Raw genomic sequence first — 17,871 nt, forward strand, 5'->3', positions numbered from 1 at the left:
CATAACCTTCTCTCCTAGGAAGCAGGATGTCTTACAGTGGAAACTAAATTAAAGGAGACAATAATAGTGTGTATGGAGAACTGAAAAAGAAGCATTTTAGAGCATAGTCACTAGGTTAGGACTCTGGTACCGTGATATTGTGGGTAGTTGAAGTCACTGTTTGCCATTCGATCTTATTTATACTTTAGGTCCTCAATATATGTGCAGCAGCTTTAGACTGCTCTTGTAGGTGAGACTTTTGAATGCATGTTTTCACAACCTGGTATATAAGTGAGGTTCATAGCTGCCATGAAAAGAAACGCACAACATTTTATTAATTACATTTCAGTTATTGCTTCTACTCAATGCCTTCATTAGATTCTCTTTATGTTTCAAAAGGTTGCAGAATAACACGTTACCTGAGACCTAATTAAATCACCCAAGCAAATTTATTCCAATCATATCTGAATATGTGACACCAGAAGTAACACATCATCATCCTTTAAATCTTCATTATAAACAGAATAAACAGTTTGTAAATTCTGTGCAAAAACATACTATACTTAAATAGTTTTTAAAAATTCTTACCAACCTCAGCAGTGAACTAAGTCACTTAGTTATGGGGAGAAGGTGTGAGAATGGGGATGAGAAATTTATCAGCCATGATTGAATGGCAGAGCAGACTTGATGGGCTGAATGGCCTAACCTCTGCTCCGATACCTTATGGTCTTATTTAAAACTGACATATAAATTTGAAAAGTCATGTACATAAAAAATTTCAAAATGATGGCAACACCATTAGCAAGCAGAAATATACCAATATAGACACATATTCAAGAAAATCCTCAAAACATTTGTCTTCAAATTCAATCTTTCCCTTAGATTCTTATTTTCAAGTTTATTGACTACAATAATATTGCAACATTGTTAGAAACCTAACTGGGATATAAATTTCTGATAAACTGGTTTTCAACAACCATGTGTAATTTAGAAAATTGAAGAAACAAATTGTAAACTACATTTTGTCACAGTCTGCCTTCTTCAAAGGGTTATTTTCTAAAGTTTTAAAATTATTATTGTTTATTTCTTTTTCACTTTTAATTTGAACAGGTGGCCTCTCGTTAAGTCAGTTGGAAAATAGTCCAATTGAAGCTGATGAAGACTACTTTGAGGGACTGGTATGCGCTAGTAGTCATTTGCTTAATAACATTGTAGGGATACAATGCATACAAATCAACTGCATACTTGTTTAAAGATTGCTGATTTGTATTTTCAGTTGAAACATTTGCCATTGAAAAGATGATTTGTTACAGGAATTCCCGTGCATGCCTAGAGGCCTGGCATTCAAACCAGAACTCCATCAATTAACACATCAATTTGGACCCTATTTACCAATCTTTGAGAAAAAGAACTGGAATGATATCACCCATCTTAACAGACCAAGACACACAAATAGAAAGTGGAACAGAACACCAGTGCTTCACCAGATGATGTTACCTAGCATGGTGATAAAATATCTGAAAACAAACCTGCCACCTCAGCGAGCAAATTTACAACCTGAGCTTGAGTGGAATACTAGTTGGCTATTAGGAGGATAGGTGTTTGGCACCAGGGTGTTGATTAGAGTGCAATGGAAGAGTCAGGTATTAGAAAGGTTGAGGGAGCAGGGAAGAATATTGTAGAAGGAGCTGTAGAAATTAGGCAATGGACTGAAGAGTTCAGAAGATTTGGAAGATGATGATGGAGTGGAGAGACTACAGAAGATCATTGTACAAGCTACAGTGAATGAGCAGAACAAGAGAAGGTTGCAGGCATTGGAGAAATCTGGGGAAGGGGGGAAAAGATTTGGGAGGCAAAGAGGAGATTGTATACAGTAGAGGAAATAATCAGATTATTGAGTGTGAAGTTCAATCAGTGGGGAATTAATGATTGAATGAAATGCTACTGGACTGAATCCAAGATCTCCAGCAAATGCTCTGGAAACATGGATTCAAATGCAGTATGGCAACAGAAAATTTAATTTTGTCAGAAAAACCATTCAGTTCACTAATGTCCTTTTACAGGAGAAAATCAGCAGTCCTTACCTGGTCTAATCTACATGTGACACTAGTTCCTCAGAATTATGTTTGACTCTTAACAGTCCTCTGAAATGGTCCAGCAAACCACTCTGTTCAAGTCAATAAGGGATGAACAATAAATGCTGACTTTGAAAGTGATACCAGCATTCCTAGAAAGTAAATTTTAAAATTGCTAGTCCTAGGAATCAATTCTAGTGACTTGGGAAAGGAATTGTACTTGCAGCATGTTTCATAGTGCTTTACAGTCTTTTTTTTTCTGTTTTGTTCATTTATCCATGGGATGTGGGTGTCAATGGCTGGGCCAGCAATTATTGCTCATTCCTAATTACTGTTCAGAAAATTGTGTTGTGCTGCCTTTTTGGATTGCTGCAGCCCATTTGGTATAGGTAGACCCTCAGTACTGATGGGAAAGCTTTACGTTCCAGAGACACGGAGGGGATAACAATTTGTTTCCAAGTCTGCACAGTAAGTGGCTTGGAGGGGAACCTACAGGTGGTAGTATTCAGATGTGTTTGCTGATCTTGCCCTTCTTTGTGGTAGTGGCTGTTGATTTAGAAGATGCTGATTAAGGAGCCTCAGTAAATTTCTGCATTGTATATTGTAGATGGGTACTATGTTTTAGTGGTGGAGGGAATGGATATGGTGCTAGGTAAGTGGGCTGCTTTGTTCTGAACGATGGCAAGCTTACTGAGGCTTGTTTGAGCTGCACTCATCCAGGCATGTTTAGAGTATTCCATCATACTCCTGAATTACGCTTTGTAGATGGTGGATGGGCTCTGAGAGTCAGGAAATGAGTTATTCACTGCAGCATTCTTAGTCTCTGACCTGCCTCCATAGCCATAGTATTAATATGGCTAGTCCAGTTGAGTTTTTGGTCAATCATAATCCCCAGGATATTGATAGTGGGGGACTTCAGTGATAGTAATCCATCAAATGTCATTGGGCAATGGTTAGATTCTCTCTCGCTGAAGATCATTGCCTAGCATTTGTGTGGCATGAATATTACATGCTACGTGTCACCACAAACCTGGATATCATACAGGACTTGCCAAGTTCCACATGGACTGCTTCACTGTTTGTCAAGTCTCGAATATTACATGATATTCAACACCAATAGTTCAATCATCAACGAACATTCCTCCTACTTCCTTTAAAATGGAGGGATGCTGCAGCTGAAGATGATTGGGCCAAGGACACTACCCTGAGGAATGCCTGTACTGATGTACTGGAGCTGAGATGCCTGACTTGCAGCAACCACAACCACAAACATTGTCATTCATACTAATTATGTTTCCAACCAATGGAGTGATTTATTTTTCCCCCAATTACCACTGACGCTGGTTTTGCTACCACCCCTTGATGCCACACACTGTCCAAAGTGGCCTTGATATTCTGGTCAGTCATAGTCATTTCACCTCTGGAATTCAGACCTTTTTTTGTCCATGTTTGAACTAAAGCTCTGAAGAACTCAGGAGCTGAGTAGACATGGTGGAACCCAAACTGAGTGCCAGTGGGTTGATGATGGCTTCCAACGCTTTCCTGATGAATGTTGAGGTGGTAATTGACCAGGTTGGATTTGTCCTGTTTTTCTTTTGTGTAGAGGACATGCCTGAGCAATTTTCCAAATTGTTGGGTAGATGCCAGTATTGTAGTTGTACTGGCACATCTTCACTAGGGTACAAGAAGATTTGGAGCACCTCTTCAGTACTGTTGCCAGAATGCTGTCAAGGATCATTTCCTTTACAGTATTCAAAGGATGTGGACTTGATGGGCCGAATGGCATGCTTCCACACTAGGGATTCCAATCTATTCTATGGAAAAAGCAGCAAGTGGTTAAGTTTGGAATGCACTAACTGTCAGTGTATATGTTTAATTGGAGCATTCAAAGTTGAATTAAACTATTAACTTCAAAAGGAAGGATGTGCAGGGTTACAGGGAGAAGGTGGGAAAATGACATGACATGAAATGCTCATTTGAATCACCAATGCAGACATCATAGGCCAAATGGCTGCCTTCTGCACTGCAGCAATTCTGTGAAATGTTCTGGATTGAAACTAGTTGTAAGGGATCTTTTATGTGCATCTGAATGGACTGACAGGGATTTGATTTAATGTCTCATCTAAATGTAAAACTTGAATTATAAACAAAATGACTTTTTGTATAGGGTACTGGAGAAGATGTTATTGCATATCTGCGTCATGATGGTCTAATCAAGAATGTGAATTTAGCCAAGGAAAGCATAACCAAAGTTCTTAAAGAAGTCTGGAAAGAAAAGATGGCAGCAGATCTCCAGGTATGTATATTCTTTAGAATCCCAGCAGTGACATTTTCAGAGATGATATTAATTCCTACAAAAGAGGTAATTTGTATTTGTAAGGTTAGCAATGGAATCTTTTTTGGGATAACGTTTTTAAAAAGATTTCAACAATGCAATAAATAAAGAAAACAGTCAAATATTAGCAACTCATCAATTGAGCTGGAGTTTGTATACTCATACATGCTAAAGCCAAAAAATTTGTCAGTTTCACATGTCATACACATTGATACTGGGTTTGAATTTATATTATTTGTGCACTATAAGCATGCTAGTATTCTGCAAAACACCGGTCAGTCTCCGTGTCAGAAAGTAGTGCCCTCTGTCATAAATTATATGTTTCCAACTTTTCTACTGGTGCTAAGCTGAATGTCTCCCAACCATGAACTTACTCTATGATTTATCGTGTATCTTCAAGGATCATCTACCTATTGCACTTAATCACTTTTTAAGTATTCCAATGATTTGGCAAATCTCAGTGGACATGTAACTGCAGATAGGGAGACTGCAGGCTGAATTGTAGTTTCTATTACATGAGCTGATTCCAGTTAAAATATTCATGTTGGTAATGTTTCCCAATGCCCACTGCTGATAGTGAGTGCAGCTACCAACATTCTGATGTAACTGACGTATTACTGTGAAAATTCTACATTTGGAAATGGCCTGGACTAGGGAGAAAAAGTAAATGACTAGAAATCCCATTTATATTTGCTATTCAATGGCAGTATACATGATGGAAAGTCGGTAGGGACAAAGTAGGATGAGAGAATAGTCAAATGTGATATAAAAACATTGAGCTGATTTTTTAAAAAATGCTAAGTTATAGCTTTTCATGCTAGTATAATATATTAATCAATTTCCTGAAGACTAATAATTATGCAATGGAAAGAAACTTCCATGAACAAAACAAATTATTTTACATCTACTGATAATCAAGATGTAATTATGCCTATTGTAGAGCATCCTATTTCTATAAAGAAATTTATTTCAACAAAATCTAATTATTGTTTTTCCCCCAAAATATAGAGTGGGACAAGGTCCAGCCTTCCTGAGTTTTTCCATAACTTCCTCCAGAAGAAGTATGGAGACTCTGCCTTGCTATGGGCCTACAACATTTATTATGGCTGCAGGAACCATCAGAAAGATGAATTCATCAGTTTGTTTTTCAGTATTCTCAATGGAATTGTGAGTTTGGCCTTCTCTTATTCAATAAAATTAACAGAATTTTAAATAGTATTTATACAACAGTTAAATGGATTTTTTGTTAACCTCCCATTAATGACTCGATACACTCATTGTTTAACAGGGTTTAATTGTTCATTGCTGCAGTATCTACACAGCATGCCACAGGAGTGGTGGGATGTAGTATTGATTTCCCCGAATTCTTGGATTTGTACTCTCAGCTGTACTGCTCTGGAGATGCAGAGATAAAGCTGTTTTTCTTTACAACCAGAGAGAATATTTTAAGGAATTTTGGCAGCACACACCTTTTTCTTTTAATCAGTTTAACATGACATTGGTGTTAGCATAGGAATGCCAATGATGGTTTCAACAGCACAAAAGATTATTGGTTCATTTATTGGATTAGTTAAGTCTGAGATGAGGAGGCATTGTGCATCTTTGGATGGTTGTCAATCTTTAGAAATCTCTATTCCAAAGGGTTTTGGATGCTCAATTTTTCAGTACTTTAAAGGCTGAGATAGAGAGAGGTTGTTGGACTGTAGGGATATTGGGATGGGAAGAAAGTGGAATTGAAATCAAAGAACAACCATGAGCTTCTGGACTATCAGCATAGTGCCTATTCTTGCATCCATTTCTTTTGCCATTTGAATAAGGAGGGTTATTTCATAGGATCAGAAGCTCAAAGGGGTGACATTCCATTCATTATGCCTGTGCTGGATCTTAAAGTGCTGTTGCGCTTAATCCTATGCTCCTTTGTGTCTATAACCTTAAGTTCCTCAGCCACAAATATCTGCCTAGCTTACCTTTTAAAACTCGTTCCACAATAACGCGGGTTTCTTCAATGTAAGTTGGCTATAACACAATTGACGAATTGTGGACATTGTTTGGATAATGCAAACTTTCTACTGAACGGATGTAGCAATTTTCTATTAGCAATGTTCTACAACGCAATTTTCTATAGCGCGTGATTATAGAGGAACACAACTGTCACATTATAGCAGAATGACATGTACTTATCGAATCAGAATCCACTATCTTTTCAAGTAGAGCTTTCATCGTTGAGTGAAAGAAATACTATTCTTTCTCCTGTTTTGGATCTGTTAATGATCTTACATCAGTGGCTTGAATATTGACCCCTTCGCAGTAGGGATGTTTTACTCTATCCTCTTGATCGAAATTTTTCATCATGTTGAAAACCTCCATTACGTTACCTTTTAACTCCATGATTATTTCACGTGGTGGGGGCCACATTTCAATTTTTTCTTCATACGGGTAGCCAGTGAGTATATTTCAGAAAGAAGAGGTTTGGCACGTAGATAAACTTGAATTTTATCAAAATAAACACAAAGCAATAAATTGACCATTGTGGGTAGCACGGTGACACAGTGGGTGGCACGGTGGCACAGTGATTAGCACTGCTGCCTCACAGCACCAGAGACCCGGGTTCAATTCCCGCCTCAGGCGACTGTCTGCGTGGAGTTTACACATTCTCCCCGTGTCTGCGTGGGTTTCGTCCGGGTGCTCCGGTTTCCTCCCACAGTCCAAAAATGTGCAGGTTAGGTGAATTGGCCATGCTAAATTGCCCGTAGTGTTAGGTGAAGGGGTAAATGTAGGGGAATGGGTCTGGGTGGGTTGCGCTTAGGCGGGTTGGTGTGGACTTGTTGGGCCGAAGGGCCTGTTTCCACACTGTAAGTAATCTATTTTGTCCTTTTCAATTAAGAGGCAGAGCTAAAGAAAGAAGAGTTTGATCACCAGGGAATGGGGTGGGCACCAGGGTGAGCCAAAGAGTTGGATTTAGTTAACACTGATCTTGGTTTGTGCCTGGTGGGCACACTTTGAACTTGCCTTAGGAGAATTTACATGGACGTGGGTTTCCTTGCAGGCTGATTTGCCCCAGCCTGGTATGTAGGTAGATTTTTGTATTGGGTAGATTTTGGGAATTAAGAGGGAGGAGGAGGAGGAGCTGTCTAGGAATGTCCAGTTTGCTCCCCCTCATTCACCCACGCATCCTTCTTGTTACAAATATCCACTCTTCCAGTACCCAATCAGTAACTCGCCACACCTCCCTAAGCAGACACTTATTCATTTGCCCGCCCATTCAGCTTGTTAGTCACCCACCCAGTCTCAGTAAGTCACAGTCAATCACCCACCCAGCCTCCAGTCTGACTTACCCATCACCCAAATCCCCATTTTAGTCACTCTCTCATTCAAGCAACAACCATCCTGGTCACTCACATTCTGCCCCAGTCAGTGTCTCACTTACCAGCTCCTGCAATCACTGACCCACCCAATCTCTAGTCACACTCCCCGACCCAACCAGCCCTGCAATCACTTACTCACACTCATCCATTCAGCCTCCAGTCTCTCATCCACTGTCCCAAACTGTGCAGTCATTCCCACACTCACATCTACCCAGACATCCCACACATTCACTTTTACACACACAAGCATTCAAATTCTCCATCCTCTCTCCTCTCTCTCTCAAACACACACACCTACACACCACTACCCCTACTCAGTCAGCCAACTCCAATCACTCTCTGATTTCACACACCCCATCATTCACGCTATCTCGTCATTCATTATCCCTTGTCATTCACCCACCCACCAAAAGCAGCTCACTGACTCCACTCCCATCCTATGCCTTCAAAACCTGCCCAACTCCCAGATACAGACTTTTGAATTTTGAGGTCAGTAACCCACCCAAAGCCTGTCTACCATCTACAAGGCACAAGTTAGGAGTATAGTTTAATACTGTCCACTTGCTTGATGTATGCGGCGCCAAAACTATTTGGAGCTGAACACCATTCACCACAAAACCTCATGTTTGACTGTCATCCTATTCACAAACTTAAAAATTAATTCCTTCCATTATTTATGTGCAGCGGCAGCAGTCTGTACTACATTACAGCAATTAATCAAAGCTCCTTTTAATAGCTCCAACCCCTCAATTTCTAGCAGTTAATAAATTCCTGATCATGAGGATGTAGATCCACTTGAGGAAGGCTCTAGCATTGCTGAAACCAAGAGACTATCTTAGGCATATTTTAAATTTATGACAAATACAAGGAAAGGAAATGAAGGGAATATAAAGGACAACAAAAAGTAAAATTAAGGACTAAAAACTTTGCATTTCAAGTTAATAGGTTGATCCCTGTATGGTTTTATTTAATTTTTTATTCTACTAAAAGTTGGCTGATAACAACACAGCAAGGTCAATGAGACACTTGTTTAACAATACAAATGGTGCATTTGAATGCGAAGGAGAGTGAATTAGAACAGGTAAATTCAACATTATATCAATTACACAAAGAAAGAGGTAAAGAAAGATTGGATTTTCTTTCTTTAAAAAAAAGTTCTCTTTCAAGGTCATTGAACTGATTGCCTTGTTAGGCCATTTCAAAGGGTATCTGGATCAGTGGTGCTTGAAGAGCACAGCAATTCAGGCAGCATCCAATGAGCAGCGAAATCGACGCATCTGCAGTTATTGTTTTTACCTCATTTCAAAGGGTAGTTAAGAGTTAACCACATTATTGGGGGATTGGAGTCGCATGTAGATTGGACCAAGAAAGGATGGCAATTTTTTTTTCCCCTAAAGAATATTAGTGAGACCGATGGGTTTTTCATGGATACCATTCCTGATACTGGCCTGGAATTCAGATTTATTAAATTAATTTAAATTTCAACAGCTTTTTGGTAGGATTTGAACACAAGCTCCTGGGCATTATTTAGCGAAGGCCTCTAGATTATGAATCTAGTGACAATGAGGGAATAAGAGCAAAAAAGACAAAAACGAAGAGTTAGAGGTTTTTAAAGCATGTTTTTAAATCTCTGACAATAATTCACAGTCTGACGGAATGAGAGACAAGACTTATTATTGCTCCCTTTCGATGTTAGAGATGCTTATTGTCAGTTATCAACTGCATTAATAGATACTTGTGCTGTACTTATTAAATTTCCCATAAAATGTTGAGATTAACATGAAATTAATAAACAAATAGAGCAATCTTGTCAAAATCATAGGGCATTTAAGTGATAGATGCACTTTTATAACATTAGTGGTGAAGTCAGACAGCATCCAATGAAGATTCACAATTTACAGTGCATCTCTTTTTGGCACAAATTGCCAATGGAATTTAACATTAATAAGAATGCAAGGAATGTAATTTTTTTCAGGTAGAACATTTACTAGTATATTTCCAAACCTAATGAGAAAGCAAAGTAACAAATTCTTGCTCTACTACTCTGCACAGTATTAGGGGACAGGACTTCTGTAATGCTTTTGTAATTCCCTGTCTGGCTATTTCCTCATTACATCTATCATTGCAAGAAAGACCCTCATCAAACATAGGATGCAAGAAAATTAGTCACTTTGAACTGTTGACCAAGATTTGAGATATAATTTGCTAAGATATTATAGTATTCTGCCTAGTTGGACTTGTGTTTTCCTTTTTTTTGTAGGTAGATGAAAGTGTATATCATGGGCAGATTGAACATATTGCACATGTACTGGAACAACTGAATCATTCTGACACCTCCAGAAAGGGAATTCTTTCTAAACAGGAATTCAGGTCAGCATTCTTGAAACTTGCATTTAAATTGCCCAGGGAAATCAAATGAATGGTGCAATAAGTGGGGCGAAAGAACATGTACACCCCTAACTAGCTGCGTGGTTCCGAGTCTCAAAGATCATCAGCCTGAAACTTAACTGCCCTCTCAAAGTTGATGCACTTAATCCAGTGGAGTACAGACACAAAGCACACTAACACAAAATAACTTCCTTTCGGGGGAAGGGAACCGTACAATCTCCAACAACAGTGGCTGCAAACTGGGAAGAAGGTGGGGATGATGAAAATGTTTACAACTGGACTTCGAAGATGAGGCATTGCTAGCCAGTGGTGGCTGTCAGCTGACCTTTTCAACTGCAGGCATCTGGTCAGGCAAAGATTAAAAAAGGAAGAATGATTTTAAAAAAAAGACAAATTGAAAAGTGAAAACTAATCCAAATGTATCAATCAGTACAGACAAAATTCTCTTGTCTTGGGTATTCTGATGACTCAATAAGTAAATGCACTTTTTAATATGGTATTTAGCCATAAAAACCTAAAAGGTCAGATTAAGCTTGATGGCTGTTTTTGAAACCACAGGTCAACTGGCCTCATTCTGTGCTCAAGTTTTTATGATGTTATGTGTGATTGTTTTACGATTGAATGTTCTGATGTGTGTCAGCAATAATTATGATGCAAGAATAAAGACATTTTGCAACAATTATACAAGGAGAAATTGAGGACTACAGATGCTGGAGATCAGAGTCAAAACGTGTGGTGCTGGAAAAGCACAGCCGGTCAGGCAGCATCCGAGGAGCAGGAGAGCCGATGTTTCGATCATAAGCCCTTCATCAGGAATGCTGCATCCAGAACATACTGCCTTGCACTTACCTTTAAAATAAGAAAACATAAGGGTCAGGTCTACCATCTTAATATATTTTGAAGGAGTTTGGTTTGGTCCATAACTATAACATTCAAGACTATAGGCTTAGTGTAGATTTAGCATAGTTTGTTTGGTGCAGACATGATGGGCTGAACGGCCTTTTCTGTACTGTATAATTCTACGTTTATTGCTGAATCTCTCACCATTAACATCTAGTGGGTTATCACTGACCATAAATTTAACTGAGCTTGCCATTATAAATATTGTGGCATATTATTGAGTATTCCTCTCCTGACTTCCCAAAATATGCCCATCATCTACAAGTCAGGAATGTGATGGAACACTCTCCACTTATCTGGATGGGCATGATATCAATTTAGCTTGACACCATGTGAAAAATATCAGCTTGCTTAATTGCCATCTTATCCATAATCTTAACCATTCTGTTCATCACCATCAATGTACAAAGGCAGCAACAGTTGGTGCACTGCAGCAAAAGTCTTACTTATAACTTGCAATGTAAATGACTTCGATGTATAGGGACAGCAGATACATAAGATTATCACCACTTGATCCCCTCCAAACCATGCATCATCCAGAAATAGAATTTCTTCACTGTGGCTGTGTCTAAATCTTGGAACACCCTTCCTAACAGCACTGTTGGTGTAGCTACACTAGATGGATTGAAACAGTTTGAGAAGGTAGCTTGTCATCAGCTTCTCAAGGGAATTTAGGAATAGGGTAACAAATGCCACCTTTGCCAGTCATGCTCACATCTCATGAATAAATTTTGTAAAATTGTGTATTTTAAAGCTCAACTTGATAGATTTTTGTATTCAAACGTATTAAGGAATATGGGATAAGGGAGTTATGTTGCAAATCAGTTTCATTCTCAAAGAATGGTAGTGAGAGTGTGGTGCTGAATGATGAAGGGCTTTTGCCCAAAACATCAATTTTCCTACTTCTCGGATGCTGCCTGACCTGCTGTGCTTTTTCCAGCACCACACTCTCAACTCTAATCTCCAGTATCTGCAGTCCTCACTTTCACCTCAAAGAATGGTAGTCTATGAAGGGATTGGATGGCGTATTCCTAATTATATCACTTGCTGTTTAACCATTGAAAAATTGTTTTTTCAGCTCCACTCCTTATTGTCCCTGCCCCAGAATATTAATATGTAATTTACTGGGCAATGCCAATTCTTGTATAAGTTTAGAAAATGAATGTTCAATTTATTTGACTGCTCTAGTCCTTCTAGGATGTTTGCTATGGTTTCTTGAACATTTTCGGGTGCTAATATGTCAACAGATTAAATATTAAACCATTATCTTCCAAACAATGTAGTGAACATTGTCAGTAGTTTTGATTTTTCATTTAAGAATTAGTTGGCAAAAGCCACTGCTAGCATCAGGTTTCAAAAAAAATATATTATGCTTTCTTTTGCTAGCTTCATAGAACTGCCATCCATGATGAGTGTGAGTGAACTTCTAGGAGAAAGTGAGGCCTATAGATGCTGGAGAACAATCAAAACGTGTGGCGCTAGAAAAGCACAGCCGGTCAGACAGTATCCAAGGAGCAGGAGCGTCAACTGTTTGAGCATAAGCTCTTCATCAGGAATGTGGGGGATGGCCCCAAGGGGGCTGAGAGATAAATGGATGGGGCTGGGGGAGGGGAAGGTAGCTAGGAATGTGATAGATAGATGAAGATGGCCACTGATGGTGATAGGTCGGAATGAAGAGGTAGCAAGGAAGATGGACAGGTAGGGATAGTTCAAGATGGTGGTACCGAGTTGGAGGGTTGGATCTGAGATAAGGTGGGGTAAGTGGAGATGAGAAAACTGGTGAAATCGACATTGATTCCATGTGGTTGGAGGGTCCCAAGGTGTAAGATGAGATGTTCTTCCTTCAGTCATCGGGTGGCTAGAATTTGGTTGTGGTGGAGGCCCAGGGCTTGCATGTCCTTGGCGGAGTGGTTGACCACAGGGCAGTGGGGTTTTTTAGTGCATGTGTCCCGGAGATATTCTCTGAAACATTCCACAAGTTGGCTTCCTGTCCCCAATGAAGGGGAGACACTTCTAGAGCAATGGACACAGTAGATGAGGTGTTTGGAGGTGCAGGAAAATCTCTGCCAGATGTGGAAGGATCCTTTGGGCCTTGAATGAATGTGAGGGGGGAGGTGTGGCTGCAGGTTTTATATCTCTTGCAGTGGCAAGGAAAGGACTCAGGTGGGTTGGTGGGGGTGTGTTGACGTAACGAGGGAGTCACGGAGGGAATGTTTTCTGTGGAATGCTGATGCTGAAACAGGTGGGGAGGGAAATATATCTGTTTGGTGGTGGGGTCTGACTGTATGTGGTGAAAATGGCAGTGGATGATGCTAGCCTAGTCACCCAACGACTGGAGGAAGAACACCTCATCTTCTGCCTTGGGACCCTCCAACTACACAGAATCAGTTTCCTGATCTCCCCTGCCCCACATTATCCCAGATCAAACCCTCCTACTCGGCACCACTCTCTTGAACTGTCCTACCTGTCATCTTCCTTCCCACCTATCCATTCCACCCTCCAGGCCAACCTATCACCATCATCCCCCTACCTATCACATTCCTAGCTACCTTACCTCTTCCCCCCCACACACACACACAAATTCCTGCTGAAGAGTTTATGTTCGAAACATTGACTCTCCTGCTCCTTGGATACTGCCTGACCGGCTGTGCTTTTCCATTGCCGCACCTTTTGACTGAGTGAATTTCTGTCAACTGCTTTTTTTGGTGCTGGCACCATGCCAACACAGCAATTCATTGGTTTTGGTACTGGTGAAGTCACTTTCTGCTGTAGCATTGTCTCCATTTTGTGTTTCACTTTCTTCATAAGTGGATGTGAAGTCTTGGAATGTATAAACATTCAGGATCGGTGTCTGATCTCAATGTAATATGATAAGATGACTTTAGCTTTCTCTAACCAGAATTCTCAATTTTGGGAATTTGGCTGTGAATCCTTATGGTTTCTCCCAGCTATCCAATTCATCAACTTATTCACAAGTCATAGAGATGGCAAGCTTTCCAGCTTCGTAGTGAGCTCTTGTGATTTTAAAACACATGTAGGGTTTCTACGATTTTCCTTTGCACCGCAATGTCTCAGTTAACTGATCTTGTTCTTCTGGTTAAATGTCTCATGGTTTCTGGAGTCAAATTGTAGATTTGATTCCCTACAGTGTGGAAACAGGCCCTTCGGCCCAACAAGTCTACAACGATCCTCCGAAGAGTAACCCACCCAGTCCCATTTCCCTCTGACTAATGTACCTAACAATATGCACAATTTAGCATGGCCAATTCATCTGGCCTGCACATCTTTGGACTGTGGGAGGAAACCGGAGCACCCGAAGGAAACCCACGCAGAGAATGTGCAAACTCCACACAGACAGTTGCCCGAGGCTGGAATCGAACCTGGGACCCTGGTGCTTTGAGGCAGCAGTGCTAACCAGTGAGCCACAGTTGTCGCAAATAGTTTTCTTTTAGCCATTTTTATGTCTGTTAGGAATGATACACCTGCCCCACTGTCAAATATTAGAATAGTTTTGTGCCATTTACTTTAATTTTGATCAGTCCAATAATTTTCCTTGGATTTGTCAACAATTTCTTCTTAAATGTTATTTAATAGTGCTTAGGCCCCACAACCTATTGGGGGTCTTGCTGCTGTTTTTGGATTTGACGATTTTGCTGCAGCAAACACCTTCTTGCAGGCATGCCATTCCATGTTTTTGGCAATTAAGTCTTTTTCCCACCACAGCTTGAAGATTTACATAATGGCTATCTCCACTCTATTTAATTCTGTGGCTTCCAGCCTCAGGTTGGAAACCACAGGGTGTATTTTCACTTTTGTGGTCTACGTGCCTCAACTGTAGAATTTATTCCCCGAGGCCTCCCAGTCACCATGAATAAAATTGTGGTTCTGTATTCTCATTTCTGCCTGCCTTGCCAATTGCATTGCTTTTGCTGGTGTCAACTCTTCCCTTGATTATAAAAAGTCCAGTGAGTTTTCTTCCAAAACTCTGACAACGACATATTGTCTAATTGGATATTCTTTCCAGCTTCCATCTTCACAATTATCAACTAATTAATTTGGGCTGTTAGTGAAGGAATCTATACTCTCTCAAATTTTGATCAGGAGTATGCATTTGTCAAATTTTGCCCTCATAACATAGAGTCATAGAGATGTACTGCACAGAAACAGGCCCTTCACTCCACCTCACCCATGTTGACCAGATAAGCTAAATGAATCTAGTCCCATTTGACAGCATTTGGTCCAAATCCCTCCTATTCATAAACCAATTCAGATGTGTTTTAAATGTTGTAATTATACCAGATGTTGTTGAAAGCTGAAATAAGCATTGAAAGATGAATAAGTGTCAGTTTCTTTATTTATAGCTCTTATACTTTGCCGTGTTGAAGTGTTGTCTGCAAAGCTACTGATTGCATCAAGGAGAGTACCAGCTGGTTCTGTTTTTTTTATTTGTTTAGATGCTAACCCTGAAGCATTCCTATATCTGGCACCAGTTTTTGCCACTTGTCAGTTTGTTTTGGGCTTTCCAGAATCTTTCAAGCATCATGAAGTGGTAGAGTTTGTTCCATGGCTTATCACTGGAATTGCTTCCAATTTTTTTTCAATTTTCAGACATGTGCCCAGGGTTGCTTTTTAATCATTGGGCTTTTTCTTCATCCTGCTGTTTCGATTTAATGTGTTTTGCCTTTGATGCTTTCCTACCTATTCCTCATCACCTATTATCATTGTGACAAGTCTTCGAAAAAATTTTGTTTCTAAGGATTATAGACAGTGCTGAGCCAAGGCTGTTGAGTAAGATTAGCTTTGTTTGACAATGTGCTAATTATTTACACTCTTAAACTTAACACAAGGCTCTGCATAAACTCTGAGATGAGATAATGCTATAATGTGATCCCTTACATTACTATTGATGTAGGCTATTTACATATTTTTGTTACAAGAGAAAATGAATGGTTTTGATTTCCTTGTCTTCTGTCTGCATACAGAATTTGACATGTTTGCTTCAAACCCTGTTTGTGAAATCCAATTTTTAAAATGATTCTTAAACAGGCTTTGGGCTTAAATCAGAAATATAGTTCATTCATACATTGAAACCTGGCAGATGATTGTTACAATACACATATATACATACAAGGAAAAAAAGGAATGAGCTTACAGTTAAGAATAACTTTATAACCAAATATATGAATTTCAATTCATATCATTATTGGAATCCAGACAGTTAATCACCAGTGAGAGATTTTTCTAATAGGAACTCAGATTCAGGCAAGATTCCACTAGAACCTTTGGGGTTCATTGGAAAGAGATTTAATCCACTTTTCAGTTGAAAACAAGATTTATTCAGAACTAGGTTTCAAGAATGTCTATTTGGTCTTGAGAGAAATTATTAGTCTAGATTGTTTTACCAGATGGCTAGATTCTTAGCAGATCAAGGGAAGAATTCAGAAAGGTATAATTGAAGTATTTCAAAAACTGAGTCACGTTGATCATTATGATGAGGCCATAGTTGACTCAGTTTCAACTTATCAATTTGTTTCTACCTGACAGCCAAAGATCCATTGTTCACATTTGGAGACGGCAAGGTTTATTACCCTTCCATTAGTATAACAAGTTTTTTTTTAATGCCCTGGTCCAAAACCATTCTTTATTGTTCAGTTTTTGTAGTTCTTTGCTGCCACTCACTGCTGGGGAGACACTTGCTTCTGAACTCCCAGCCTCAGACCTGTTGTAGTTATTTTGTTGATAGGGCTGGCCCACTTAAGTTTCTATCCAATAATAAGCTCCAGACTGTTGATCGTGGAGGTGTGATGATAGTAATGTCACTGAATGCCAAGGGGAAATGTTTAAATGTTCTTGTTTTGATCATAATTGCCCAGCCCTTGTGAGAGTTTTGGTAGTGGTGAATACCACTCGAATTGCAACTATGTAGTACAGGTGCACAATCCTTTATCAGAAATCGGAAAGGCTCCGAAATTTTTTTCGTGGAGTATGGAGCGTCATTTTGGTGTGCGAACAGGTGACCCAACTCCACACCCACTCGAACCACATTACTCAGATGTGACATGGCACTGTGGCCTAGCACTGGCAGGTGTTAGTTGTGTCTCAGCGCTTGTACTATTCACATGTGCATCTGCTGTTAGGTAATACTTTTTATTTCACCATGAATATGTCATTTATTCCGAATTCCAAAAAACAACTGGCCTCAAGGATTTTAGATAAAGAATTGTGTACCTGTAGCAGCATGAAACAGCACACCTCAAATGTTCATGCAACAGGTGAAACTAAATCCTGGAGTGAAACCTAAACCCAGAGGTAAATGTACACCTATAACTTTCCACTGTACCTTTTATATCATAATGTTTGTAGCTTTAAGATTAAAGATTGAAAATTCTTCCTTACAGTCAAACTTTGAAGACAGCCCTCCCTAATAAGAATGAAAAGTACATACAAGAACTAATTGTTGCTGCAACGACCCAACTTGGAGATGAGAAAAAAATTAAATATAATACCTTATTTGAAGAGGTAATGTTTTAAAACGAATTATTGTAACTTGACCAATCTTTTGGACAATGAATATCTTGCACATGTTATGTTCAAGAAAATTCAAAGAGGTAGGCTAGTGTCCTTTAGACAAGGGTTCTCTCAACATCCAGTTTACAGGGAATATCCTTCCTCCCAAACACCTCAAATTTTTAAACTTCTTTGGTGGAACAGGGATTCCTAATCATTTACCAGGGTCCCAATTGTCCCTTATTGTCAAATCTCACATCCTTTGAGCTTTGCCACAAATTATATTCTCGCTGAGTAATGCAGGATAAGTGTTTAACTTTAT

General features: G+C 39.5%; 1 protein-coding gene across 6 annotated transcripts in view; it reads left to right on the forward strand.

The window, feature by feature from the left end:
* Positions 1-17,871, forward strand: part of tsnaxip1 (translin-associated factor X interacting protein 1) — a 59,630-nt gene that overhangs the window by 32,421 nt on the left and 9,338 nt on the right. For 3 of the 6 annotated variants that reach the window (XM_043707075.1, XM_043707077.1, XM_043707076.1), the window contains exons 10-14: positions 1,090-1,157; positions 4,222-4,350; positions 5,398-5,556; positions 10,015-10,124; positions 17,441-17,561. In XM_043707075.1, coding sequence (XP_043563010.1) covers positions 1,090-1,157; positions 4,222-4,350; positions 5,398-5,556; positions 10,015-10,124; positions 17,441-17,561 — 587 coding nt within the window. The remainder of the gene's footprint in view (positions 1-1,089; positions 1,158-4,221; positions 4,351-5,397; positions 5,557-10,014; positions 10,125-17,440; positions 17,562-17,871) is intronic. The other 3 variants (XM_043707079.1, XM_043707080.1, XM_043707078.1) reach the window with 2 other exon arrangements.

Source organism: Chiloscyllium plagiosum, chromosome 17 (genome assembly GCF_004010195.1).
Source record: "Chiloscyllium plagiosum isolate BGI_BamShark_2017 chromosome 17, ASM401019v2, whole genome shotgun sequence".
In the NCBI taxonomy this organism is placed as follows: Eukaryota; Metazoa; Chordata; class Chondrichthyes; order Orectolobiformes; family Hemiscylliidae; genus Chiloscyllium; species Chiloscyllium plagiosum.